General features: G+C 54.5%; 1 protein-coding gene across 1 annotated transcript; it reads right to left on the reverse strand.

The window, feature by feature from the left end:
* Window positions 1–9,468: 9,468 nt before the first annotated feature.
* On the reverse strand, window positions 9,469–20,300 carry Mthfs (methenyltetrahydrofolate synthetase). Its single transcript, XM_048329604.1, has 3 exons — window positions 20,084–20,300; window positions 18,244–18,505; window positions 9,469–9,874 (listed from the first exon to the last, which is right to left on the reverse strand). Exons 1-3 carry the CDS (start codon window positions 20,198–20,200, stop codon window positions 9,621–9,623), a joined length of 633 nt encoding a protein of 210 aa, XP_048185561.1. The 5' UTR covers window positions 20,201–20,300; the 3' UTR covers window positions 9,469–9,620.
* Between the last annotated feature and the right edge of the window lie 5,916 nt (window positions 20,301–26,216).

Raw genomic sequence — 26,216 nt, forward strand, 5'->3', positions numbered from 1 at the left:
CACCCAGCGGGCGGGCAGAGCAGAAGGCCCGCCCGCCCCCAGGAGAGGGACGGCAGAGGGGTGAGGGCCGGGCGCGATCCCGGGCCTTTCCACTCACAGCCGGCCCTCTTCCATTTGAGCCACAGCTAGCTCCACAGGCTGCTTTTGCTGACTCATTGAAGAGTCTCACGGACTTTCCTGCCCACGCTGGCTTTGAACCCCATCCTCAGATCTCAGCCTCCCGAGTGGCGGGGATGACAGACAGACGGGAGCCACCAGCCCAGCAACACACTCTTCTCTTTCAAGTCAAATACAACATCTGTGACCTTGAGATTCACCTTCAGACCCCAATTCCAGGCCTCCAGACACCAGAGCCTCGTTAGTCCCTACCGTTCCCATGAGCCACCAGCCCTCCCGGGAGAAACCTGAGCCAGTGTGGGTAACCGGGCTGGGAGAAACGATGTGACAAGGAGAGAGGACAGAGGGGGCTTTTGTAAAAACGGGACAGGTCACACATGCCTGTGCACGTACGCGCGTACGTGTGCGCGCGCACACACACACACAGAGGCCCAGAAGGCTGGCCCCCGTCTCCCAGGGAGGTTAGCTTTAGGGAGGTGTAATGGGGAGGACAGTGGCGTCCATGCATCGGATGAAAGGCACAGGGACTGCTCTGTTATGGCCGTGGGATTTCATGGTGAAAGTGCAGGTTGTAGTTGGCTCAGTCTCACCGTGGGGTAGAAGCCCTGCGTTCTAAGCCATGTACCATGGTCCACCTTCACTGCTCTACCAGCCGGGCCCAAGAATGCAAGGGGCGCCTGTCAACTTGGGTCAAGGATGAGGCTGGGACTTTTCTTCAAATCTGAGTCACTGATGTCCACTGAAAGTATCTATATTATATCTGTGGGTTCCTATGCATATGAATAGATGGGTGTCATGTATATGGCATAGCATATAGAGTAACTCTAATAACGTTGCGCCTGACAATCTCAGCTGGGTGTGTGGGCAGGGGTAGAGGAATAGAGCTGACCCTTTTCTCTTTCTTTTTAAATTTTTGTGCCAGTCCTAGGGCTGGAACTCAGGGCCTCAGAGAGTGCTCTCTCTGAGCTGGTGCTCTACCACTCACTCGAGCCACAGCTCCACTCATGGCTTCTTTGGTGGTTAACTGGAAATAAGTCTCATGGTTCTTCCTGCCCAGGCTGGCTTTGAACTGAGCTCCTCGGATCTCAGCACCAGCACCTGGCTTCATCACCCTCTCAGTCAGGCATTTTGGAATTCTCCAGGACAGAATTCATGTCATCTATGAGTAACTGGATGTGTTTTTAATTATCCTTTTCTATTTTTTACCCCCTAAACAGCCACAAAGAAGTGTGTATAAATGAAGGCAAGCAGCAGTGTCCGTATAGGAGATGGAAGGCAGGTTTGAATGAGAGGCATGGGAGATAGTCGGGGGATTTCCTGAGGGGAGGGAGAGCCGTTTAGACAGAGGTGAAAATAGTCCAGGTGCTTCTAGAAACTCCTGACAAGATGTTTTGGCTTTCTAAGGAGCACCTCTGGGACTGGGGTATCCGTAATTGTGTTCTCCCTTCCTCCGGGCCTCTCCCCTCTCTCTTTTGCTCACTCACTCATCAGTGAACAATGGAACCTCACCTTCCACCTTTCCTTGAGACTGGGGCCCCCGCAGGGGACCTGACACTTGGGCTCACTGGCTGGTGCTCTACCAACTGAGCCACGGTCCCAACCCCTCCCTCCATCTAACTCCAGCCTGCCACCCTTCACCAAGGGCCTCCCCAAGGTCCTCGGCAAAAGATGCTGAGACTCAGCCGATCAACACCCCAAGGACATCACTCCAAACCTCATGAAAAATAGACAATAAGGCTCCATCCTGTGGGGAAGGTAAAATGGTGCAGCCACTCTGAGAAATCATACAGCAGTTTCTCAAAAAATCCCACTGGTATACGCCAGAGAAGTGAAAGCAGAGACTCAGGTGAAATCACACAACTGTGTCCCGAGCAGCATTGGTCACAATAGTCAGCGGGTGGAAGTAAACCATCAAAGTTCATCAAATATGAATGGAGAAACAAGATGTGGCACACACAGACACTGGAATATGATTCACCCTTGACAAGGAAAGACATTCTGAGGTCACGTGGAAGAACCTTGAAGACACTGTGAAAAGTGAGGTAAAGCAGTCATGAAAGGTCAAACACTACGGGACTCCACTTATACAAGGGACCCGAGACACAGAAAGTAAACCGGTGCTGACAGGGTGGGGTGGGGCACAGGTGGAGAGTTGCCCTTTTTTGCCACTAGGAAAAATTGTGTTTCTCATTGTAGTGATGTTGGGCTCTGCAGCCAGTGACTGGCCAGGCGATCAAGGGTGCAGGGCAGTGAATTGGCAGGTCCAGACTATGAGGGGAACACAGACTGTCACTACGGGGGGCTGGGGGAGATTTGCAGAATGGGCCTGGGCCTCCTACCCTGGGACTTTGTACCAATGAAGTTTTATTGCCACAGGGCAACATCTAGTTGAGTAGTGAAGGCAGAGACTCCCTAACTCTTTCAGCCTGACTCTACTGGATCCTGGCTAGACCTACCTCAAAGGTAAGGCTGTGACAATGGGCTGGGGGCATGACCAGCTATGACCGGCCAATCGCATGCAGGAGATTATAACGTTCCTAAGCATCTCTCTCCTATTTGATGTCCACTGAATAAACTACGTTTGCCCCACCCCTCACCATAGCCTGTCATCTGCACTTCCTGTGTACCATGTGAATCTCAGTACCAGTACTCAGCTACTCAGATCAAAGGGGAGGCCCCAAAGCACTTTATAGGCTCTCCCTTTGCGTTGTGTGTGACATGTCAGGCAGAGCATGGCCTTGACACTCTCTATATGGAGAACATTATGGTTTAAGGTGACACCTGTGAGGCACTGGGTTGACAGAGTGGACCATAGTGACTTTCTGATAGAACTTGGTTAGGCTGAACTACAGGCTACTGAACTACAGGATACAGCTTAGCCAGGAGTCCCATGGTTGGGCAGGAGTACAAATCCCAGGATTCCTGTGGTTAAGCTAAACTACAAATTCCAGGATTTCCTTTGCTGCAGTTCTCAGGTTAGAGTCCAGAGCCCAAGCGAGGTTCCAGGGCAGATGAAAAGCAGCTACCGCCAGTTGCTCCACATGCCACCATTCCGTCAGCCGCTAGCCCAGTGCTCCCTCATCTTCCTGCTCTCAGCTTTGGATTCCACAATTCCTTGGCCAGACATGGACAGTTGGTTTTGCTGTACAGGAACTCGGTCAGCGAGATAACAGAGAACCCACACTTTGAGAGCTCAAATTGGGAGTCTTTACTGCAGAGCCAGCGACTGCCGGGTGGACTCCTGTCCCAAAGACCTGCAGCCCCTCGAACACACTCCACATGGCTAGAAAACCGAGCTGTGAGAGCAGGAGAGGGAAGGAAGAGCAGAAAAACAACACCAACAAACCAGATCAGCTCCAATGGAGAGCAGCGGTGGGACGCCATGGTGACCACAGGAGAGCCAGGAGCCAAGAGGCATGGTGCAAGCATTTCCCCCCACCACACCCCCCCTCGGGTCCTCTGCTCCTCCCATTAGCCCCCAGGTCCACCTATACCCAAACTCCCTGCCCATAATGGGCCACTCCCACTCACCATTCAGACCTACCTACTTCCCCTTTAGCCCCAGAGAAGCTGCCTCCTGGATGAGGTGCTGCCGCAATGTTGCTCCCTCTCCCGTGGGAGATATGGCCCCACTAATAAACCTCCTTATAAGCCTTCTCCGTTCCAGGACTATCTCCGCATGGTCCCCTGGGATGGCTGGGACATATCCTTTCACATGGCATCATGGCACCTGAGCTGGTCTGGACCTAAATAGGGACAGGGGCAGGGGCCAGGGTCACAGGAAACTCTTTCAAGTCTTGCAAGTTCAAGGAACAGGACTGACAGGTCCAGTAACCTATCATCCAAGTCCCCACCCCCATGGGACTTCAAGACCCCTAGGCATTCAGGCCTGCCCACCCTCTGGGGGTGGGACTTCCCTTCCTGTAGGAATTCAGGCCTGCTCATCATCTGGGGGTGGGACTTCCCTTCCTCTAGGAACTCAGGCCTGCTCATCATCTGGGGGTGGGACTTCCCTTCCTCTAGGAACTCAGGCCTGCTCATCATCTGGGGGTGGGACTTCCCTTCCTCTAGGAACTCAGGCACTCACATCACGTGGAGATGGGACAGTCCCTGCCTCCACCAAGAAGACAGGATGGCACCAGTTAAACCCAATTCCCTATCATCTACCACATGGCCAAGATGGCACTGTTTAGATCCAGTGTCCTTATTTCAGCTTCAAGATGAAGTGTCCTGGGTCCAGCAAAACATCTTGTCTCCCCATCAGTGACAGATCCGGCCCACCTGCAGGGCCCTGTCCCTCACTGTGGCCTGCTCCCTGCCACTTCCCAAGCCCCGGGGCCCCAAGAACTGAAGTCCTGCAGCAGCCCCGATGAGATATCCCACCATGTCTACGTCAGGTCTCCTACGGCTCTGCTGGAAGCCAAGTATCCAGGTGACAGGAAATGGTGGTCCCAGCAGAACCACCCCGTTATCTGGCTTGCCTCACAGGGGAAGGAACTAGGCTCCCAGTGGCCCAACAGATGGAAAAACAGGAAAACTAGAGGGGGACCCCACAGCAGAAGCTCCACAGTGGCAGTCTGCCAGGCCTGAATCATGACCTACCCGTGAACGACCTTGACCCCCAGAGGCCTCTGGCTCTTGCAACTTCACTTTCTGGAAGGGAACTTTGGGGGAAGGGGGAACTTTGTGTCAGAAAAGATTTGCTATGAAGGAAATGTGGTGTGGGTGTAGAGTTGAAGTAAACCCCATTTTTGAGGAAGTAGCCATTTTGTTGACTGTTTAAACTATGAGTAACCCAGGCCACCAATTCTTATTAGGGCCCAGCTGGTCAGGAAACTCCCTGCTTAACTCTAACTGCCTTAGAATGTCTCTAGCCCTGAGCCAAGCAGATTTGTACCCGTATCCTAATCTTGCTTCAACACCTGATTGCTGTAACTTTGTGGTTTTTTACTTTTATAAGCCCTGTGAAATCCCAGCTCAGGCCTTCCTCCTAACCTCTGCTGCACTGGAGTGTAGGACGAGGCCCGATCTGCAGCCCGTCTGCATAAAGCCTTGCTTTTGCATTTTGGAACGTCTGGCTCTCGGTGGGCATAACAGTGGGGAGGAGCCTTGGAGGATGGCAGGTCTGCAGACATGTCCCCCATTCCGCGTGTGCAAGAGGAGTCAGCATCAGGGCTGGGACTAATGGGGAAAAGTCATTCTGCAGAAATTCCACAGCGACTGTAGAAATGATGGGCATTCGCCTACCTGCTGTCACAGTCACGCCAGGCTCTGCGCCGGGCCCTGCGCAGCCTTCCCACGGGTAATTCTGCAGAGTTATGGCTCTGCCGGCTGGGATGTGAGGCACGTGGCATGGGCTGTACCCAGACGCTGCGTGCACCCAGGACAGCACCCGCCAGTGTGGCGTGTTCACAGAAAAGTAACAATCAATCAGTCTGGATCCGCTGCCAAGGACTGGCTCCTATTGTTTTCAGTGTCACACTGATCTTTTACAAGGAAGGAATGTCACAATAAACAAGAACAATCTCAGCCATCATTGGAGGATAAAATTGGGTGTATGTGGTAATAAAAAGAGGCAATCTGAAATTTTCACATCGAGCCTCTTCCCGAAAAAGAGACTTCTAGGTGAGTGTGACCCAGAATCAAGCAAAGGCCCTGGAGCTACAGCCTGGACATTGAACTTGTTCATGAATCGGAAGGAAACAACGGATTCTTTTCCCCGGCACTGAGGGACTGCTGGTCCGGGGACATGGACTCAGGGCCTGTGTGCTGACCCTGAGCTTTTCACTCAAGGCTCCAATGCTGGAGCCACAACTCTACTTTGGGCTTCTGGCTGGTTCACTGGAGGTAAGAGTCTCACAGACTTTCTTGCCTGGGCTGGCTTCAAACTGTGATCTGAATAGCTGGGATGGCAGGCGGGAGCCAGGGTTCAGGGCTTGTGTCTGTTTTTTATGAGTCAGGCTTTTTCCTTCTGCTCTTTCCCAGCAGGCACATTGTTCTCATGCTGATTCAGGTAGCACTCAGTGGGGAGTCGGGAAGGGTTTGATCAAGGATCTCCACAGAGATTCACCTTGGGAGTTCAAAGGATGAGGGCGGCCATACCCTCCAGAGGCCTGAGTGGAAGCATGCAACCACCAAAGCTGTCCACCTGGGCTCCACCTCTTCTGGGAGGGACAGGAGAGGGGCTACCACCTCTGGGAGAGGGAGGAGGAGTAGGAGGTAGAAGAGGGAGAGGAAGAGGAGGTGGAGGAAGGAGAGTGAAGGATTGACCCCCCACCCAGTTTGCCCAGGCCCATACAGGTATCAGGCAAAACCCCAGGTATGCGATGACCTGCTTTGATGTGCAGGCAGGGCAGTTCACCCAAGCCCAGCTGTAAACAATCCATTGTGGGTCCAAGGAAAAGCCACCAATTTCTGGACCTAGTGGCACTTTCAATGACCTCTGCCTCCTTGCTCAGATCCCTTACAAGCCTGGTCCCAAATTCACCCCCTCGCACAACCTCCTGTCATCCCTGCCACTCTGGAGGCTGAGATCTGAGGATCCTGGGTCAAAGCCAGCCTGGGCCAGAAATGCCACGAGCTGCTTATGTCGAGGACAGTGCCTGGGTCCTGAGTTCATGCCCTAGGCTCAGTGCCCACACGCACACACGTTCAAATTCACGAGGCTACGCGGAGGTGGAGCGTGAACCCACGGGTTCTGGTCTAGCCAGTGTGTGCACAGCTCCTGTGCTTCTGCCCAGCCTAACCCTAACCCCCTCCCCACCACAGACGTGTAACCCCGACCCCCTCCTCAGGGACGCCTAACCCTAACCCTCCCCGCCCAGGACGCAGGCAGACAAGACTTCCCGTGGCATAGGAGCACCAAGTCCTAGCTAGGGATGTGCAGCAAGCGGCCAACAGCCAGCAGGCTTTCCTCCACTCACCTCTGCCCCCAGGGCCCCTGTTATTGACAAGGTGGTGTACAGAGGGGGTACAGTTATATAATAAGGTAGTGAGTCTGGACCCAAGCCCCCCACGTGGGGTGTGTGAGCACACACGAGCGTGCCAGCACTGGGCCTGGCCCTCGAGGCCTCCAGCGCTTGTTGAGCTGTTTGCTGGAGGCTGGTGTGCTCACACACGAGCCACAGCTCCACTTGCAGCCTTTGGCTGGCCCACTGGAGATAAGTCTCTGCCCTGGCTGAGTGCCGGGATGACCTGGCAAACCTTTGTCCTGGACCTAGCTCATCTGCTTCACCTGACAGGCTTGTTGCACCCATCTCCCTGCAAACGGTGCAATTCCAGTCTTCTTGATAGCTAAATAATCGTTCTCTCTTTTCTTTTTTGAGGTGTGAGGCCTGGACTCAATTCAGTACCTGGCAGTTTGGCTCACTGGCTAGTGCTCTACCCACCAAGCCACTCCTCCAACCCTGCTAAATAATTCTCTCTCAAATAATAGTTCACTCTTCTTTATAACTAATCTTCTCCCCCCCTTTCTTGCTCTGAGTGTGTGTGTGTGTGTGTGTGTGTGTATCACAACCAATGTTCACCAGCCTTTTAAAGGTTTTCTCAATAGCAAAAGACAGAATGCACCGTGTGATGAAGCCCCGGTTCTTCCCACTGCAGAAGTGAGGGCAGGTTGAGTAGTGCAGACAGCACCCCCAGGGCAGGAGGGTAGGGCGCCCTGGGGGGGGGGGGAATCACCGTTTCCCAGGGAGGGGGAAGGCGCCATTTCCCCAGGGGCACTGTTGGAGGGGACACCATTCTGGAGGGGTAGCACTGTTCTCCAGGGGAACAGCTGGGGGGACATCAGTCCCCAGGGGCCACTGTTTGGGGGAGACACCATTTGGGGGCACCATTCCCAGGGGCACATGGCACAGACAGCCCTGGGGACAGTCTGCAGACGAGGACAGGAGGACATTCTTCAGGCCGGGAGGTGAGCCAATGCGTGCGCCAGCCTGCTTGCCCTGCAGTGTCACTGGAAGGGAAAAGATACCAGGGGGAGAGAGATGTATGAATATTGCTCAAAATTAATTCACCTTTAAAAAATATCCAGTCATGGGGCTGGCAATGTGGCTCAGCGGTAGAGTGCCTAGCATGCAGGAAGCCCTGGGTTCGACTCCTCAGTACCACATACACAGAACAAGCCAGAAGTGGCGCTGTGGCTCAAGTGATAGAGTGCTGCCTTGGGCAAAAGCAGCTCAGGGTCATGGCCCCAGCCCTGAGTTCAAGCCCCAAGACTGGCATACACACACACACACACACACACACACACACACACACACACACACACACACACAAATCTAGTCAGGATATTTTTTATATCCACCTAGTGGCTCACAGCTGTCATCCCAGCTACTTAGAAGGCTGAGATCTGAGGATCACAATCCAAAGCCAGACGATGCAGGAAAGTCCGTGAGACTCACCTGCAATTAAGCACCAAAAAGGCTGGAAATGGAGCTATAGCTCAAGTGGTGGAATGCTAGCCTTGAGTAAAAAAGCTCAGAGATAGCGCCCAGGATCTGAGGACTGGCAAAAAAACAAGGAAGAAGAAAAAGAAGGTCCAGAGTCTTGAGCTGGGTGCAGGTGGCTCACCCCTGTAGTCCCAGCTACTCTGAAGGCTGAGACCTGAGGATCAAGGCCCAAAGCCAGCCTGGGCAGGAAGGCCTGTGAGACTCTTATCTCCCATGACCCACCCAAAACTCACAAGTGGAAGTGTGGCTCAAGTGGCAGAATGCCAGTCTTGAGCAAAAAAGCAAAACAAGAATGCAAGGTTCTAAGTTCAAGCCCCAGTTCCAGCACAAGGAAAAAAACCAGGAAGCTTTGATCCAGGAACCAGCACAAGCCGCCGTCAAGCATGAAATTCAGGCTGGGGAAATAAAGTCCTCAGGAAAGAGGGCAGCATTCCCAGCGAGTTCTCCCCAGACTAAGCACCAGCAAGATCAGTGAGTGATCGCTGACCCCAGCGTGCACAGTGGCCACAGGAGGGGAGGAAACATGGCGTCCGCCCAGCGTGGGAGCCCCTCGCCCCTCGGAGCCCAGCCCGGCACCCTCAGGCAGCAGAGGCCGGAGCCGGAGCCTCACCCTCACACCAAGAGAGAGCCGCTGAGAGCCACGCTCGCAGAGCCTCACTTTAGTTTCGCGTCCACACTTGCACTGACTTGACAGACAATGGAACCCTGGGAGCTGCACACGCCCACCCACAGCACAGTCCATCACCACCTTTGTGCTGGTCCTGGGGCTTGAACTCAGGGCCTGGACCCTGTCCCTGAGCTTTTTCACTGAAGGCTGGTGCTCTACCACTTGAGCCACAGCTCCACTTCTGGCTTGGGCCAGCTGTGAACGCAATCCTCACATCTCAGCCTCCTGAGGAGCAGGGAGGACAGGCATGAGCCACCACTCCCGGTTCAGAGCCGCCCGATCGAGATTTAGAGGGGCGGGTAGGCGGGAAGAAGGCACTGCTGGGGGACCAGTCTGCGGTGGGTCGAGGGACCTGAGGCGCCAAGCCGGCTCCGTGGGGTCTGCTGTCAGTCCTGGGACTGAGGCGTCGTGCCATCCGCTCCGTCTTCATAGAGGACCTCGTCCACCCTCACGTCATGGTCACCCACAGGCACCCGCGAGCAAAGCTGCTCCTTGAAGGCCAAGGCCAGGAGGTAGGGCCTTGCCCCTGGGCCCTGCAGGCAGCGCCTGGCATAGGCATCGTAGTAGCCTCGGCCCCGGCCCAGCCGGTTGCCGTCCTGGTCAAATCCCAGGCCCGGCATGAAGATGAGGTCCAGTCCTCCTGTGGAAACAGAGACAGACACTGGAGAACCGTGGCCCACGTGGGGAGGACCACAGCCCATGGGGGAGGACCAAGGCCTGCTGGGGAGGATTGAGCCCACATGGGGAGGACTGCGGCCCGTGTGGGGAGGACCACAGGCTCCAATGACACCCATCTCGGCCCTGGACTCCAGAAAAGGCCAAAACCCTGAGCTGGACAAAGAAGGAACTCGTTTCTCAGCAACTCAGTCCCATCTGCCTTAGAACGCCGGCTCAGGCCTGTCACCCCAGCTATGCAGCAGCTGAGGTCCAGGGACTAACGTTCAAAGCCAGCCTGTAGAAAAGTCTGTAAGACTGATCTCCAATCAGCTACCCCTCCCCCCCAAAAAAACACCCTTGAAAGTGGTGCTGTGGCTCAAGCAGTAGAGCTAGCCTTGAGCACAAAAGCTTAGGGACAGCACCCAGGCTCTGGATTCAAGCTTAGGCCTGACACAAGCCTTGGCCATGGCAAGGCCAGGCTTCAAGTTCTGTGCATCTGGAGGTCAATCCACTCAAAAGGAAAGGAAGCAGCCCCAGGCCTCCTCCTTCAGGCCAGGGCATAACCCAGCCTCCTCCCTCAGATGCAGGAGTCTAGTGCCCATGGATCCAGACCCCAACCTCCTCCCACAGACTCAAGATTCTAAACCCCAGCCATCTTCACCCAGACCCAAGAGCCCAGGTCCCAATCCTCCTCCCTCAGACCTGGACCAGCACTAGAAGGGAAGAGAAAAAGAGAGAGGCAGAAAGAAAGAAGTTAGGAAGGGAATGAGGGAGGGAGGGAGGGAGGGACGGAGGGAAGGAAGGAGTTGGGAGAGATATACAGAAATATATAGAGACCATATATCCATAAGCCTGTATATATGTATTATGTATATATGTATATATCTATGTATGTATATATGTATGTATGTATACAAAATAGAGTTTGAAAAACTGCATCAGTGGCTCACACCTCAGGAGTCTGAGATCTGAGGATGGCAGTTCTGAGCCAGCCAGGGCAGGAAAGTCCGTGGGACTCTTATCTCCATGTAATTAGCAAAAAGCCAGAAGTGGACCTGTGGTTCCTCTGAGGTGGCTCGGAGGCTGACAAGCACCAAAGCCGACTTGAGGGCCTTCCAGGCCGGGGTGGGAACCCCACAACTCCGGGGCTAGCTGTGGAAGCAGGAGAGAGGCCCGGCATCCCAGGGTCAAGTGTGGGGTGCATGGAGGTGTGGCCCAGCCTGGAGTCTATGCTGCCCTTGCTGCAGGGACCCTGAGGCCGACCCGGCTGCTCTCCACTCCTCCCTACTATATGCCAGCGGTGGGTATCAGTGTGTGGCAGTGAACAGCAGTGGGCAGCAGTGGTGGGCAGCAGTGGTGGGCAGCAGAGGGCAGCAGTGGTGGGCAGCAGAGGGCAGCAGTGGTGGGCAGCGGAGGGCAGCAGTGGTGGGCAGCAGTGGGCAGCAGTGGTGGGCAGCAGTGGTGGGCAGCGGTGGGCAGCAGTGGTGGGCAGCAGTGGTGGGCAGCAGAGGGCAGCAGTGGTGGGCAGCAGTGGTGGGCAGCAGAGGGCAGCAGTGGTGGGCAGCAGTGGTGGGCAGCGGTGGGCAGCAGTGGTGGGCAGCAGTGGGCAGCAGTGGTGGGCAGCAGAGGGCAGCAGTGGTGGGCAGCAGGTGGGCAGTGGTGGGCAGTGGGGGCAGCAGTGGTGGGCAGCAGTGGGCAGCAGTGGTGGGCAGCAGTGGTGGGCAGCAGAGGGTAGCAGTGATGGGCAGCAGTGGTGGGCAGCAGTGGTGGGCAGAAGTGGTGGGCAGCAGATGGTAGCAGTGGTGGGCAGCAGTGGTGGGCAGCAGAGGGCAGCAGTGGGCAGTGGTGGGCAGCAGTGGTGGGCAGCAGTGGGCAGCAGTGGTGGGCAGCGGTGGGCAGCAGTGGTGGGCAGCAGAGGGTAGCAGTGGTGGGCAGCAGTGGTGGACAGCAGAGGGCAGCAGTGGTGGGCAGCAGTGGTGGGCAGCAGTGGGCAGCAGTGGTGGGCAGCAGTGGGCAGCAGTGGTGGGCAGCAGTGGTGGGCAGCAGAGGGCAGCAGTGGGCAGCAGTGGTGGGCAGCAGTGGGCAGCAGTGGTAGGCAGCAGAGGGTAGCAGTGGTGGGCAGCAGAGGGTAGCAGTGGTGGGCAGCAGTGGCGGGCAACAGTGGGCAGCAACGGCAGTGCCTGCTAGAGCTGAGGCTCCGACCAGACCTGGGATGCTTGGGTGCCCAGCATTGCACTGTTTAATTCTGGTTCCTCCTTTTACTTAGTTGGAAACAAGATCTTGCTCTGGGCAGCTGCCCCTGCTCACTAACACATGGTTCAGGCAGCAGATGGAAGTCAGAGCCAGCCTGTGGGCTCAGCCACACCCAGCACAGAGCCTGGTCACCAGCCCCGCCCCCCCCACACTATCCACCCCCCCCCCCGCCCCCAGGGCACGGCACTGCCCTCTGCTGGCAACTCCAACAACAACTACTGACTTCTCCCCTGTGGTCCCGGGATTTGAACTCCGGGCCTCCCACTTGCTAGATGGTCCAGAAAACTGCCCTTAAACCCCCAGTGCTGCACAGCATGCTCCAAAAACCCATCACAGAGGTTCTATACTTATGAAATCAAATCAAACTTCAGAAAAGCTTGAAAAAGAAACATTCAGCCGGGCACCAGCGGCTCATGCCCATAATCCTAGCCACTCAAGAGGCTGAGGCCTAAGGATCACAGCTCAAAGCCAGCCTGAGCAGAAAAGTCTCCAAAAACTCTTCCCTCCAATTAGCCACCAAAAAGCCAGAGACAGAGCTGTGGTTCAAGTGGTAGAGCACTAGCCTTGTGCAAAAACAATTCAGAGTCGGCGTCTAGGCCAAGTCCAAGCTCCAGGACACACACACACACACACACACACACACACACACAAAGTGAATGAACAAATAAATAATTTTAAATATTAAAATTCAGATACTCTAGTTTCCATTTCGAAATTTGAGCCTATGGTCTTCTCATTTCCTATATAACAAAAAGAAAATAACCAGCGATGGATCCTTAGACCTGGGGAGAGCTGCACCCAGCACCTGGGAGGCTGAGAGAGGAGGACTGGAGACCTGGGGATGGCCTGACCCACACCCTGCACCCAGCACCTGGGAGGCTGAGAGAGGAGGACTGGAGACCTGGGGATGGCCTGACCCACACCCTGCACCCAGCACCTGGGAGGCTGAGAGAGGAGGACTGAAGACCTGGGGATGGCCTGACCCACACCCTGCACCCAGCACCTGGGAGGCTGAGAGAGGAGGACTGGAGACCTGGGGATGGCCTGACCCACACCCTGCACCCAGCACCTGGGAGGCTGAGAGAGGAGGACTGGAGACCTGGGGATGGCCTGATCCGCACCCTGCACCCAGCACCTGGGAGGCTGAGAGAGGAGGACTGGAGACCTGGGGATGGCCTGACCCACACCCTGCACCCAGCACCTGGGAGGCTGAGAGAGGAGGACTGAAGAGCGGGGGATGGCCTGATCCGCACCCTGCACCCAGCACCTGGGAGGCTGAGAGAGGAGGACTGGAGACCTGGGGATGGCCTGATCCGCACCCTGCACCCAGCACCTGGGAGGCTGAGAGAGGAGGACTGAAGAGCTGGGGATGGCCTGACCCACACCCTGCACCCAGCACCTGGGAGGCTGAGAGAGGAGGACTGAAGAGCGGGGGATGGCCTGATCCACACCCTGCACCCAGCACCTGGGAGGCTGAGAGAGGAGGACTGAAGAGCGGGGGATGGCCTGATCCGCACCCTGCACCCAGCACCTGGGAGGCTGAGAGAGGAGGACTGGAGACCTGGGGATGGCCTGACCCACACCCTGCACCCAGCACCTGGGAGGCTGAGAGAGGAGGACTGGAGACCTGGGGATGGCCTGACCCACACCCTGCACCCAGCACCTGGGAGGCTGAGAGAGGAGGACTGGAGACCTGGGGATGGCCTGACCCACACCCTGCACCCAGCACCTGGGAGGCTGAGAGAGGAGGACTGAAGAGCTGGGGATGGCCTGGTCCGCACCCTGCACCCAGCACCTGGGAGGCTGAGAGAGGAGGACTGAAGACCTGGGGATGGCCTGACCCACACCCTGCACCCAGCACCTGGGAGGCTGAGAGAAGAGGACTGGAGACCTGGGGATGGCCTGACCCACACCCTGCACCCAGCACCTGGGAGGCTGAGAGAGGAGGACTGGAGACCTGGGGATGGCCTGACCCACACCCTGCACCCAGCACCTGGGAGGCTGAGAGAGGAGGACTGGAGACCTGGGGATGGCCTGACCCACACCCTGCACCCAGCACCTGGGGGGCTGAGAGAGGAGTACTGAAGACCTGGGGATGGCCTGACCCACACCCTGCACCCAGCACCTGGGGGGCTGAGAGAGGAGGACTGAAGACCTGGGGATGGCCTGACCCACACCCTGCACCCAGCACCTGGGAGGCTGAGAGAGGAGGACTGAAGAGCGGGGGATGGCCTGACCCACACCCTGCACCCAGCACCTGGGAGGCTGAGAGAGGAGGACTGAAGACCTGGGGATGGCCTGACCCACACCCTGCACCCAGCACCTGGGAGGCTGAGAGAGGAGGACTGAAGACCTGGGGATGGCCTGATCCGCACCCTGCACCCAGCACCTGGGAGGCTGAGAGAGGAGGACTGGAGACCTGGGGATGGCCTGACCCACACCCTGCACCCAGCACCTGGGAGGCTGAGAGAGGAGGACTGAAGACCTGGGGATGGCCTGACCCACACCCTGCACCCAGCACCTGGGAGGCTGAGAGAGGAGGACTGGAGACCTGGGGATGGCCTGACCCACACCCTGCACCCAGCACCTGGGAGGCTGAGAGAGGAGGACTGGAGACCTGGGGATGGCCTGACCCACACCCTGCACCCAGCACCTGGGAGGCTGAGAGAGGAGGACTGGAGACCTGGGGATGGCCTGACCCACACCCTGCACCCAGCACCTGGGAGGCTGAGAGAGGAGGACTGAAGAGCGGGGGATGGCCTGATCCGCACCCTGCACCCAGCACCTGGGAGGCTGAGAGAGGAGGACTGGAGACCTGGGGATGGCCTGACCCACACCCTGCACCCAGCACCTGGGAGGCTGAGAGAGGAGGAGTGGAGACCTGGGGATGGCCTGACCCACACCCTGCACCCAGCACCTGGGAGGCTGAGAGAGGAGGACTGAAGACCTGGGGATGGCCTGACCCACACCCTGCACCCAGCACCTGGGAGGCTGAGAGAGGAGGACTGAAGAGCGGGGGATGGCCTGATCCGCACACTGACATCCTGCTGCAAAACAAAGCAAGCGCGCGTGCGCGTGTGTGTGTGTGCACACGTGTGTATCTATCCATACGGCAACAGTCGGGAAGTGAGGGTTCCCAGCTAAGTAGCATGGACAGGCACACACAGGGGCACCCACGGGCCTGAGGAGAGGTGCCCCCAGTGGGAGGGGAGGCGGGGGCTTGCACACCACGTCCACACTCCAGCTTCCTCACAGCGGGCTCTCACAGGCACGCTGCGAGCTAAGTATGGAAAGCACCTCTGGGGGCGCGGCTGTGTACGCGTGCATTTCTTACTGAAATCACCATTGGTTTTTTCCCCAGCGTGGTGGCACCTGCAGCTAGTAAAATCGAGGCTTTCAGAATAATTCCAGCTTTAGAACAACAATAGCTTGGAGTATCCGTTTTCAGCAACTCAGTCCCGATAATGTAAAAAGCCAGAAGTGGAGCTGTGGCTCAAGTGGTAGAGCACTAGCTTTGAGCAAAAAGAGTTCATCAACAGCACCAGGTCCCTGAGTTCAAGCCCCAGGACCAGCACAAAAATAAATAGCTGGAACCAGATCCCTGTCTTCACCCCGTACTAACATCTGTTAAAAATGGATCAAAGAACCATGAGATCACAAGGATGAGAAGCAGAGCTTGTCTGCCCAGGCAGGACTTTCTGAGTAAAGTTCAGGGGCTCATCCAAATGCAGAGAGAGCTGACAAACGGGATTGCATCCCACTAGTTTCTGTACCACAAAGAGCAGTCACTAAGTTAAGAAGACAATGTAGGTGGGGGTGGGGGTGGGGGATCTCTGCCAGCTAAACATCTGATAAGATTCGAATAACCAAAATACATAGGGGGCATAAAAATACGAAGCCCCCCCCCCCTCGGGGCTGGGAATATGGCCTAGTGGCAAGAGTGCTTGCCTCGTATACATGAAGCCCTGGGTTCGATTCTTCAGCACCACATATATAGAAAAGGCCAGAAGTGGCGCTGTGCTCAAGTTGGCGGAGTGCTGGCCTTGAGCAAAAAGAAGCCAGGGACAGTGCTCAGGCCCTGAGTTCAAGCCCCAGGACTGGCAAAAACAAAAACAAACGAACAACAAAAAAACGAAGCCCCCAAAGAATCAATACTCCCATTAGTACATGGGTAAAGGAGTGAGAAACTTCTTGAAAGTGAAAATGGTCAACAGACACATGAAAAAATGGTCAACATCTCTGGCTATAAAGGAAATGCAAATCAAAACAACACTGATTCCACCTCACCCCAGTTAGAATGACTACCATGAAGAATACAAGCCAGCTGGCCCTGGTGGCTCACGCCCGTCCTCCCACCTACTCAGGAGGCTGGGCTCTGAGGACTGCAGTTCAAAGCCAACTACGGCAGAAAAGCCCTTGAGATTCTTGCCACCCATTAACCAGCAAAAAGCCAGGCATGGAGCTGTGATTCAAGTCGTCGAGCACTAGCCTTGACTGAAAATGCTACACAAAAGCACCCAGGCCCTGAGTTCAAGCCCCAGTATTAGTGCGCACACGCGCACGCCCGCACACTCACACACACACACAATGAAGTACAGCAACACAGCAAAAATGAAAGCACTCTAACAATACATCTCACATAGACCATACTGGAAAATTACTTTAAGGAATATGCCATCTGACCAAGGAAACTAACCCAAGGTACATCAACCTAGCAGAATGAGAAAGGAAGTATGTAAACACAGAACCACTGGACCAGGATCTATGGGGTTGCTCTGGTGTCTCGGGCCTGTAATCCCAGCTACTCAGGAGGCTGAGATCTGAGGATCAAGGTTCAAAGCCAACCTGGGCAGGAAAGTCCATGAGATGCTATGTCCAATGAACCACCAAAAAGCTGGAAGTGGAGCTGTGGCTCAAGTGGGTAGAGTGCCAGCCTTGAGCAAAGAAGTTCAGGGACAGTGACCAGGCCTTGAGTTCTAGGCCTCGGTCCAGGCACACACACACAAAAATCCACAGCGCAGAGTCTGCTCTGTGTGGACAGGAAACAGTAGGCATTGCTGACTGAAATATTCCTAAAAACAACTGCATTTACAAGAAACCACAGCATCACCCGTCCCCTCCCCACCCACAGCAACCAGACCGCAAGTAACTGTGAGAAAAAAGAGTGGGTGGGGCAAGCCACTAGTGCCACAGAGATAGCACAAAAGAAATGCTATGGAGGAGAAAATAAACAACCAGGGCTGGTTTGGGGGTTGAGGGGAGGAGGGGATTGGACCTTTCCTACCCAGGACCAATCCCTGGACCTGTATCTCTCACTTGATATGTACATCTGGTGTATCGTACACGTTGGGAGAGTAAGTCTATTAACATGTGATTCTAGCCTCCTTAGCCATGGGTAGGTCTCCGAGGCCTCCTGGTCTCAGAGCTAAAATGCTCCATGAAACAAAGTCAATACTCAGAAAGTGTCTCATGCACGCCGGGCACAGTAGCTACTGCCTGTAATCCTAGCTACTCGGGAGGCTGAGAGCTGAGGATGGTGGTTCAAAGCCAGCCCCAGCAGACACTGGAAGTAGAGGTGTGGATCAAGTGGTAGCATGTCAGCTGGAGGTGAATGCAAGGCCCTGAGGTCCAGCCCCAGCACTGGCACAAAGAACCCTGTCCCATGCTTCCTGACAGCACTGCTGCGGTGGCTCACAGAGCCCTCGCACCCTACGCCAGGAGGGGTGGAGCTCTCAGAACACAGGTGAAACAGTCAACTGTGCAGGAAATACAGCCTCTCCTGGCCCCAGGTGACTTGGAAGACTAAAACCATACCACACCCTAGGCGCCAGGGCCCACGCCTGCCATCCCAGCCACTCAGGTCTGAGAGCCCAGGATCAAGGTTCAAAGCCAGCCCCAGCAGGCAAAGTCTGCGAGACTCTTATCTCCACCTAGCCAGTAAAAAAGCCAGAAGTGAAGCTGTGCTCAAGAGGTAGAGCACCAGTCTTGAGCACAAAAGCTCAGGGACAGCACCCCGGGACCAGCACAAAACAAAAAACACAACACCCTCAGCACAGTGGGACCTCCAGATAAGACCAGTGCTGATGCTGAGACCCTCACCTGAGGACAGGGCCTCCTCCCGCGCCTCGCCCTCCGCAGGCTGCGCGATGTTCCACGAGGTTCTGGGCAGCAGAGGGATTTCTTCCAGCGACGCCAGCCTCACCATGTCCATGTGGTTGCTCTGGAGCCGGTAGCGGGGAATGAAGCAAGCCTTGCCTTGTCGGAAAATGTCCTGGATGATCTCCTCGGTCTCCACCTCATCCTGCATGCTCAGAAAGATGGCGACCCTCCGGGAATGCTGGTACCGGCTGTGGGCAAGCACCTAACAGGAGTAAGATGCGAGAGGGTTAACAGACAAAATAGCAGATGCTCATGCATGCGTGTCCATCCCTCAGTGGCCCAACCACCAAGACAAGCAATGTGTTTATTCACTGATACCTACAGAAAATCAAGGATCACCAAGTATGCTGGAAAGCCAAAGCACAAAACAAAACGGTTTCAGAAGTACATCGAAAAGAGGAGAAAATGAGTCAGATAATTCAGAGAACAGGGAAGTTTCCTGAAATGAGCTTCTCAGGCAACTCAGAAAGAAAACTGATCAACAGGGGCTGAGAATGTGGCTTAATGGTGGAGAGTGTGCCTAGCATGCACGAGGCCCTGTGTTCAATTCCTTGGTACCACACAAAAAAATAAACAGAAGTAAACCAGAAAGCAATAAACAAAATTTATCATACTGCATAGCGCATCTAGAAAATAGTAAAAGACACACACACATACACACACACACCACCAACACCAACAGACTGCTATGGGAAGGCAGCCATCATAATTTAAGAAATATTACTGGAAACTAAAATAAGTTAAATAAAACAATTTAGGAAAAAGCTTTGGAGTAGGTAAAAAAGAAAGACAAGAAAGAAAGCTAAGAAACATGGTAGTACTGGAATTTCAAATTTGGAAATGAGCTTGAATTACAGGAGATGAATAATTATGGAAGAGAGTCTAAATATGAACCTTGACAATTTAATCAGGTCAAGTTTGATATTTCAATTGGGAGAGGGAGACGAAAAGCCACTCATTCTCTCACCTTAACTATCAGGAGAGCTGAGACAGGGTGTGCAGTGGATTTTCTTTACCATATACTTTCTGGTAAAATTTTAAGTGATATTAAAAACAAAGTGGCCAATCAGGTAAGCGAATGGTGCAGATTAAACCACTACTGGCTACACTGCTGGCACACTCACTAACACCGCGGGTGCACGGGTGTGCACGGGTGGGCGGGCCAGGCCCGGGTCAGGCCCCCGCGGGGGGCCGGGACGAGGCGCGTCCCCGAGGGCGCGTCCCCGAGGGCCCGCCTTCACCCCGGCACCCACGGCCGGCAGGGCCACCCCGCCTAGCCAGGGCTCCCACGCGCTTGCCTGAGTGGAATCGCCTACTGGGGGGGGGGGGGCTGCACCGGGAACCACGCGGCCCAGCCCGAGACACTCAAAAGAAAACCTCAAGGAACATTTTATGGGCAAAACCCAAGCGGAATTGTCTTTAACGCCTCCCTTTCTGACGCTCAGCGGTGCGTGCGCGCGCGCACCCATCCCCTGCCCGAGCCGGCGGCCCACGTCGCTCCAGAGGCTCAAGCAGGACGCCTCCTCACCCCAGCCAGTCGCCGGAAGTGGCGCGGCGGGCCAGGCGGGGGAGCAGCGCCCGCCTCCCGCGGCACGAGCCGAGCACGGGGCGGAGCGAGCCTCCGGTGCCAGCCCCAGGAGGGACGCGCGCGCGCGGACGCACACGCACGCGCACGCCTTCATGTGGACCGTGGGAGCGCGCGCGCGCCGGGGTGACGTGCGCGGCTCCGCGTCCTCGGGCCCGCCACCCTCGAGGAGCCCTTCTGCGGAGGCGCGCGCACCTTCTGGGTTAGGAGGCGGGACTGGCGCAGCCGTTCCTCGGCGCTCAAGGCCCGTAGACGCTGCTTCAGCTCGGCCCGCAGGCTCCGCTTGGCTCCGCTCACCGCCGTCGCCGCCATCTCGCGCCGTAGGGACTCTACACCTGGCCGCGCCCAGCTGGCCCCACTGACCGGCCAGGGAACGGGCCTCACGGCGCGCCCCACTTCCGGGTTGCGGCTGGCCACGCCCCTAACCTACCTCCTGAGAGCCTCGGCTTCGGGCCACGGCCGTGGCGCCTGGCCCCGCCCCCACCCCTGGCTCCGCCCCCAATCTAGCTCTGCTCCTCTGATTGGCCTTGCCGGAACTTGCCCCCCCCAGCCGAGCTCCACCTCCCCGCCTGGCTCCGCCCCTCACGTAGCGCCGGCCTCGCGTCACTCAGCGACGAGGGACTCCGTGCCCGGCGGCGCAGGGGCATTGCGACGCCCCAACCCTCGCCCGCCTCGTCCCTAGCAATAAGGGCTGGAAAAGAAGGGGAAGCGGAGGGCGAAATAAACTCATGCGATTCCACCGGCAGGTGGGGGCCTGCTGGGAAGAGGGGCGCGAGCTGCTGTGCGCCCCGCCTTCTGCAGGCGGCTCCGTGCTGGAGGCCTGGAGCAGGGGGCCGCCTCCCCTCTGGGAGACTTCAGAGTCAAAGAGTGAGCGCGGGCTCACGCCTGCCATCACAGCTGCTTGGGAGGGAGACTGAGCTCCGAGGACCTCGGTTCAAAGCCAGCCTGGGCAGCAAAGTTATGACACTTTGGGGGCTTTTTTGTTTTTGTTTTTTTGCCAGTCCTGGGGCTTGGACTCAGGGCCTTGAACTCAGGGCCTGAGCACTGTCCTTGGCTTCTTTTGCTCAAGGCTAGCACTCTGCCACCTGAGCCACAGCGCCACTTCTGGCCATTTTTTTATCTATGTGGTGCTGAGGAATCGAACCCAGGGCTTCATGTATAGGAGGCGAGCACTCTTGCCACTAGGCCATATTCCCAGCCCAGTCATGAGACTTTGATCTCCAGTGAACCACCACAAAACCAGACCTGGAGCTGTGGCTCAAGTGGTAGAGCGCCAGCCTTGAGCTGAGGAGCTCAGAGACTGCACTGAGGCCTTGAGTTCAAGACCCACAACCAACAAAACAACAACAAATCCACAGTAAGTTGTCCTCACTGGTGCCCAGCTGCTCAGACTCCGGCAGGACCACACGGTAGAATAGGTGGACCTTGCTCCTGTTTCAGAAGCTCTTGGTGGCAGAGGAGGGCACAGAGGTGGCCAGTGTGCATTCCCTGGCAGGGCACTGCACCTGGGGACTCAGGCAGTTCACACCTTGGAGACCCACATGGGGTGGCAGGCACTGCACCTGGGGCCACAGGCTGTTCACCACGGCTATAGAGACCCCCGTGGGGGCCCAGGCTGTTCACCGTGGCTGTAGAGACCCCCGTGGGGCCGCAGGCTGTTCACCGCGGCTGTAGAGACCCCCGTGGGGGCTCAGGCTGTTCACCACGGCTGTAGAGACCCCCGTGGGGCCGCAGGCTGTTCACCACGGCTGTAGAGACCCCCGTGGGGCCGCAGGCTGTTCACCACGGCTGTAGAGACCCCCGCAGGGCCGCAGGCTGTTCACCACGGCTGTAGAGACCCCCATGGGGGTCCCAGGCTGACAGGTGTAGAGACCCCCGGGGGGTTGGGTTCCCCTCCCCGTGAGACCCCCTCAGTAATCTAGTTCTGTCATTCACCTCCTGTTTCACAAGCATGAGGTCCTGGGTTTCAACTCCAGTCCCACTAAAAATAAATAAGTAATAAAGTTTTGCAGGTTGATGTGAGTTTTATGTTAATAATGAACTTTTCAGAAGCTTTTTATTGGGGGAGGGATTGAGGAATGGCTAGGCAAACAGAATAAAGATCAAGCAGGGACTGGTCCTAACAGACACACAAACACACCTAAAGTGTCTGTGATTGGACCCCTGTGTGATCAGTGCTTGATGTCAGAGGAGCGAGTGGAATAAGAATAAGCCAACATTACATGGAGACTTGATCAAGAAGGCATCTCCTGTCACTGGGGCAAGCATGATAATTTTTTTTCATGGTGGTACTGGGACAATTTTATATAGTCATAGTTTAAAATAATAAAATTACCTACAGGTATAAGAACAAAGGCAGCCGGGCACCCCATGGCTCCCGCCTGTCTTCTTAGCTACTCAGGAGGCTGAGCTCTGTGGATAAGAGCTTGGAGCAAGCCCTGGCTGACAAATTCAAGAGATTCTTATCTCCAGTTAACCTGCAAAAAGCCAGAAAGTGGAAGTGTACAAATGGTAGAGCGTTAGCCTTGAGTGAAAACACCAAGCCAGAGGTCAAGGCCCTGAATTCAAGCCCCAGCATTGGTGCACACATGTCCACACAAACACAGTAACTCAAAACAGATCAAAGGCCAGAATAGAAATCAAAAACATCTTTGGAAGAAAACAGGCATAACTTCCCATCACCTTAGATCAGGCAATGATATGCTCTCCCTCCCTCCCCCCCAAAAAAGAAAAAAGGACAAACCAGGCATTGGTGGCTCAGGCCTGTCATCCTAGCTACTCAGGAGGCTGAGATCTGAGGAACACAGTTCAAAGCCAGCCTGGGCAGAAAAGTTCATGAGATTCTTATCTCCATTAAACTACTCAGAAAAAGCCAGCATTGGTGATGTGGCTCAAGTGGTAGAGTGCTAGCCTTGAGGGCAAAGAGGCTCAGGGACAGCACCTTGGTCCTGCGTTCAAGCTCCAGGATCCGCAAAAAAAGCGGCCTTGGTGGTAAATAATACTCTAAGTAAAAAATATTTGTGTGTCAAAGAAAAGCTATAGAATGGGAGAAGCTCACTGTAAGCCCCATGCCTGACAAGGTGCTTGGGTGCAGATATGGGAAGAGCCCTACAATTCAGCAATGAAGAGACAGGGAGCCCAGTTTTCAAGTGGGCACAGGATTTGTAGACATTCCTCCACCCAGCTCATGGGAACCACCATAAATCACATGACCAGAGCTTCATCGTCATTTGCTACTAAAGAAATGCAAACAAAACTTCAAGGAAAGCCAGATACTGGTGGTTCAAACCTGTTATCCTAGCTACTCAGGGGGCTGAGACCTGACAATTGTGGTTCAAAGCCAGCCTGGGCAGGAAAATCCCTGCAACTCTTATCTCGATTGAACCACCAGAAAACTGGAAGTGGTTCTGTCGCTCAAAGTAGTAGAGCTCTAGCCGTGAGCAAAAGAGCTCCGGGACAGCGCCCAGGCCTTGAGTTCAAGCTCATCACTGACAGAAAAGAAAATAAAAGAGGGGCTGGGGATATAGCCTAGTGGCAAGAGTGCCTGCCTCGGATACACAAGGCCCTAGGTTCGATTCCCCAGCACCACATATACGGAAAACGGCCAGAAGCGGCGCTGTGGCTCAAGTGGCGGAGTGCTAGCCTTGAGCGGGAAGAAGCCAGGGACGGTGCTCAGGCCCCTGAGTCCAAGGCCCAGGACTGGCCAAAAAAAAAAAAAAAAAGAAAGAATAAAGAACAAATAAGGGAAATACAAGGATTGGGGAGAATGTAGAAAAGCCAAAACACTCATAGCCATGAGAATGGAAAATAAAGCAGAATTCTGGAAAAATAAGTTGGCAGTTCCACAAAAAGTTAAATATAGAGTTATCATATGACCTAGTAATTCTACTTTGATGTCTATTCCTAAGAAAATAAAATGTGAGTTGACACAAAAATGTATAAATGAAGCAAGACACCAGTGGCTCACACCTGTAGTCCTAGCTACTCAGGAGGCTGAGATCTGAGGTTGTGGTTTGAAGCCAGCCCAGGCAGAAAAATTCATGAGACTTTTACCTCCCACTAATAACCAAAAAGCTGAAACTGGAGGTATGGCTCAAGTGGTTAAGGGCCAGCCTTGAAGAATAAAAGCTAATCCCCACCAAAAAAAGAAAAATGTGTACATGAATGTTCATAAGTTACAGTCTGGTTGTGGAATGCCCCAGATTTCCATTTCCATTATCTTCAAATAGTTGCTCTGGAGGTTTCAAGTTGATGAATGCACTTCTGTATGCAGGGCATCGTGGTTGAGTCCCGTTTCTGCCATTTTACACTCCAACAACACAGATTTTTTTTTAATGGGTTAAAATGTGATATATCAGCTGGGAATATGGCCTAGTGGCAAGAGCGCTTGCCTACTATACATGAAGCCATGGGTTTGATTCCTCAGCACCATATATATAGAAAAGGCCAGAAGTGGCGCTGTGGCTCAAGAGGCAGAGTGCTAACTATGAGCAAAAAGAAGCCAGGGACAGTGCTCAGGCCCTGAGTCCAAGTCCCAGGACTGGCAAACAAAAAAAAAACAAACAAAAATACATAAAATGTGATATATTCCTGTTGAATGGTAGCCATTTTGTACAGCTATATAAATATAATAAAATATAATTTTACACTGGAATATTATTAAGCTATAAAAAAGAATGAAGTGCTGATATATAGAAAGACCAATAAATATCTTATTGAATGAAAAAGATAACATTATATGACCATGTTTATGTGAAATCTCCAAAACAAGCAATCACAAAGAAACAAAGTGAGGCCAGGTTTGCCTGGAACTGGGGGATGGGGAGGAGGGAAATCAGAGAAAAGGTTTTGTACTGAATGGATAAAAATCTTCTAAAGTTAGATTGCGGTGAGTGCTGTACAATGAATACTAAAATCCATTAAATTGTACTCGTGTGTGTGTGTGTGTGTGTGTGTGTGTGTACGTGCGAACCATTACTAGAGCTTAAACTCAGGGTTTGTGGGTGCTATCTCTTAGCTTTTTAACTCAAGGCTCCACTTCTGCTTTTTGGTGGCTCATTGAAGATAAGACTTTGAAGGACTTTCCTGCCAGTCTGGCATTGAACTTCTGAATGATACGGCTCTGATTCTCAGAATCATGAGAATGTCAGGGTGTGAACTCAAGGCCTGAGTGCTGTCCCCTTACCTTTTTCACTCAAGGCTGGTGCTCTGCCACTTAAGCCACAACTCCATTTCCAGCTTTTTGCTGGTTCATTGGAGGTAAGAGTCTCATGGCCTTTCCTGTCCTGGCTGGCTTTGATCCTCAGATCTCAACCTCCTGAATAGCTAGGGTGCCCAGCCCTTCCCAGGTTTTCATCCTTAGTAAAACCCATTCATCTGTTGTGTTCATCTTTCCGCTCTTTTCATTCACTCATGCTCTGAATAATGGAAACATTTTCTTACAGCTTGCACCTCCCACACCCCATCCACTGGAAGGGGGTCTCCTTATACTCAAGCCGGGAGGAAGGACAATACAAGGTTTTATAAAAATAATTTGATACTCAGGAGGCTGAGGTCTGAGAATCACAATTCAAAGCCAGCCCAGGCCAAAAGAAAAAGCTGAAGGTAGAGCTATGGCTCAAGAGATAGAGCCCCAACCTTGAGCAGGAACACAAAGGGACATCACCCCGGTCCTGAGTTCAAGCCCCAATGATTTAATTGGAGATAATAGTGTCTCGGGCCGGATACCAGTGGCTCACACTTGTCATCCCAGCTAGTCAGGAGGCTGAGATCTGAGGACCAAGTTTCAACGCCAGCCTGCGCAGGAAAGTCCCTGAGACGCTACCTCCAGTGAATCCCACTGCGCCACTGGGTTCAAGCCCCAGGACTGGCACAAAGAAAAAAAGTCACTTGGATTTGTCTGCCAGGGTGGTGCCTTCAAACTTTAGATCTCTGCCTGCTGAGAAGCCAGGCGGATGGGTGTGAGCACACGCACCTGGCACTGGGTTCACAACCCTGGTGTGTTTTCACGTATACATTATCTGGCTGCTCACACAGCGGTAGTCCACCTCCGCCTCTCAGCCGGGTCGGGGAACCCTGGCCTGGCTCTCCTCTCACCATAGCTGGTGTGTGTGAGTCCGAACTCCACACTCTGTCAGCTGTCTGGAGGGTCCTGTCAATGACCACGAGGCAAATGACTCACAGGAAACTCACCTGCCCTGTGGAAGGGTGTGCTGCTGATGTAACCCTAACATCATCTCCAACCAGAAATAACTGGAAGGGGGGCTGTGGCTCAAGTGGTAGAGCACCAAGCTGGAGTGAAAAAGGTAGGGGGCACAAAAATAAGATA

Source organism: Perognathus longimembris, chromosome 20 (assembly GCF_023159225.1).
Source record: "Perognathus longimembris pacificus isolate PPM17 chromosome 20, ASM2315922v1, whole genome shotgun sequence".
In the NCBI taxonomy this organism is placed as follows: Eukaryota; Metazoa; Chordata; class Mammalia; order Rodentia; family Heteromyidae; genus Perognathus; species Perognathus longimembris.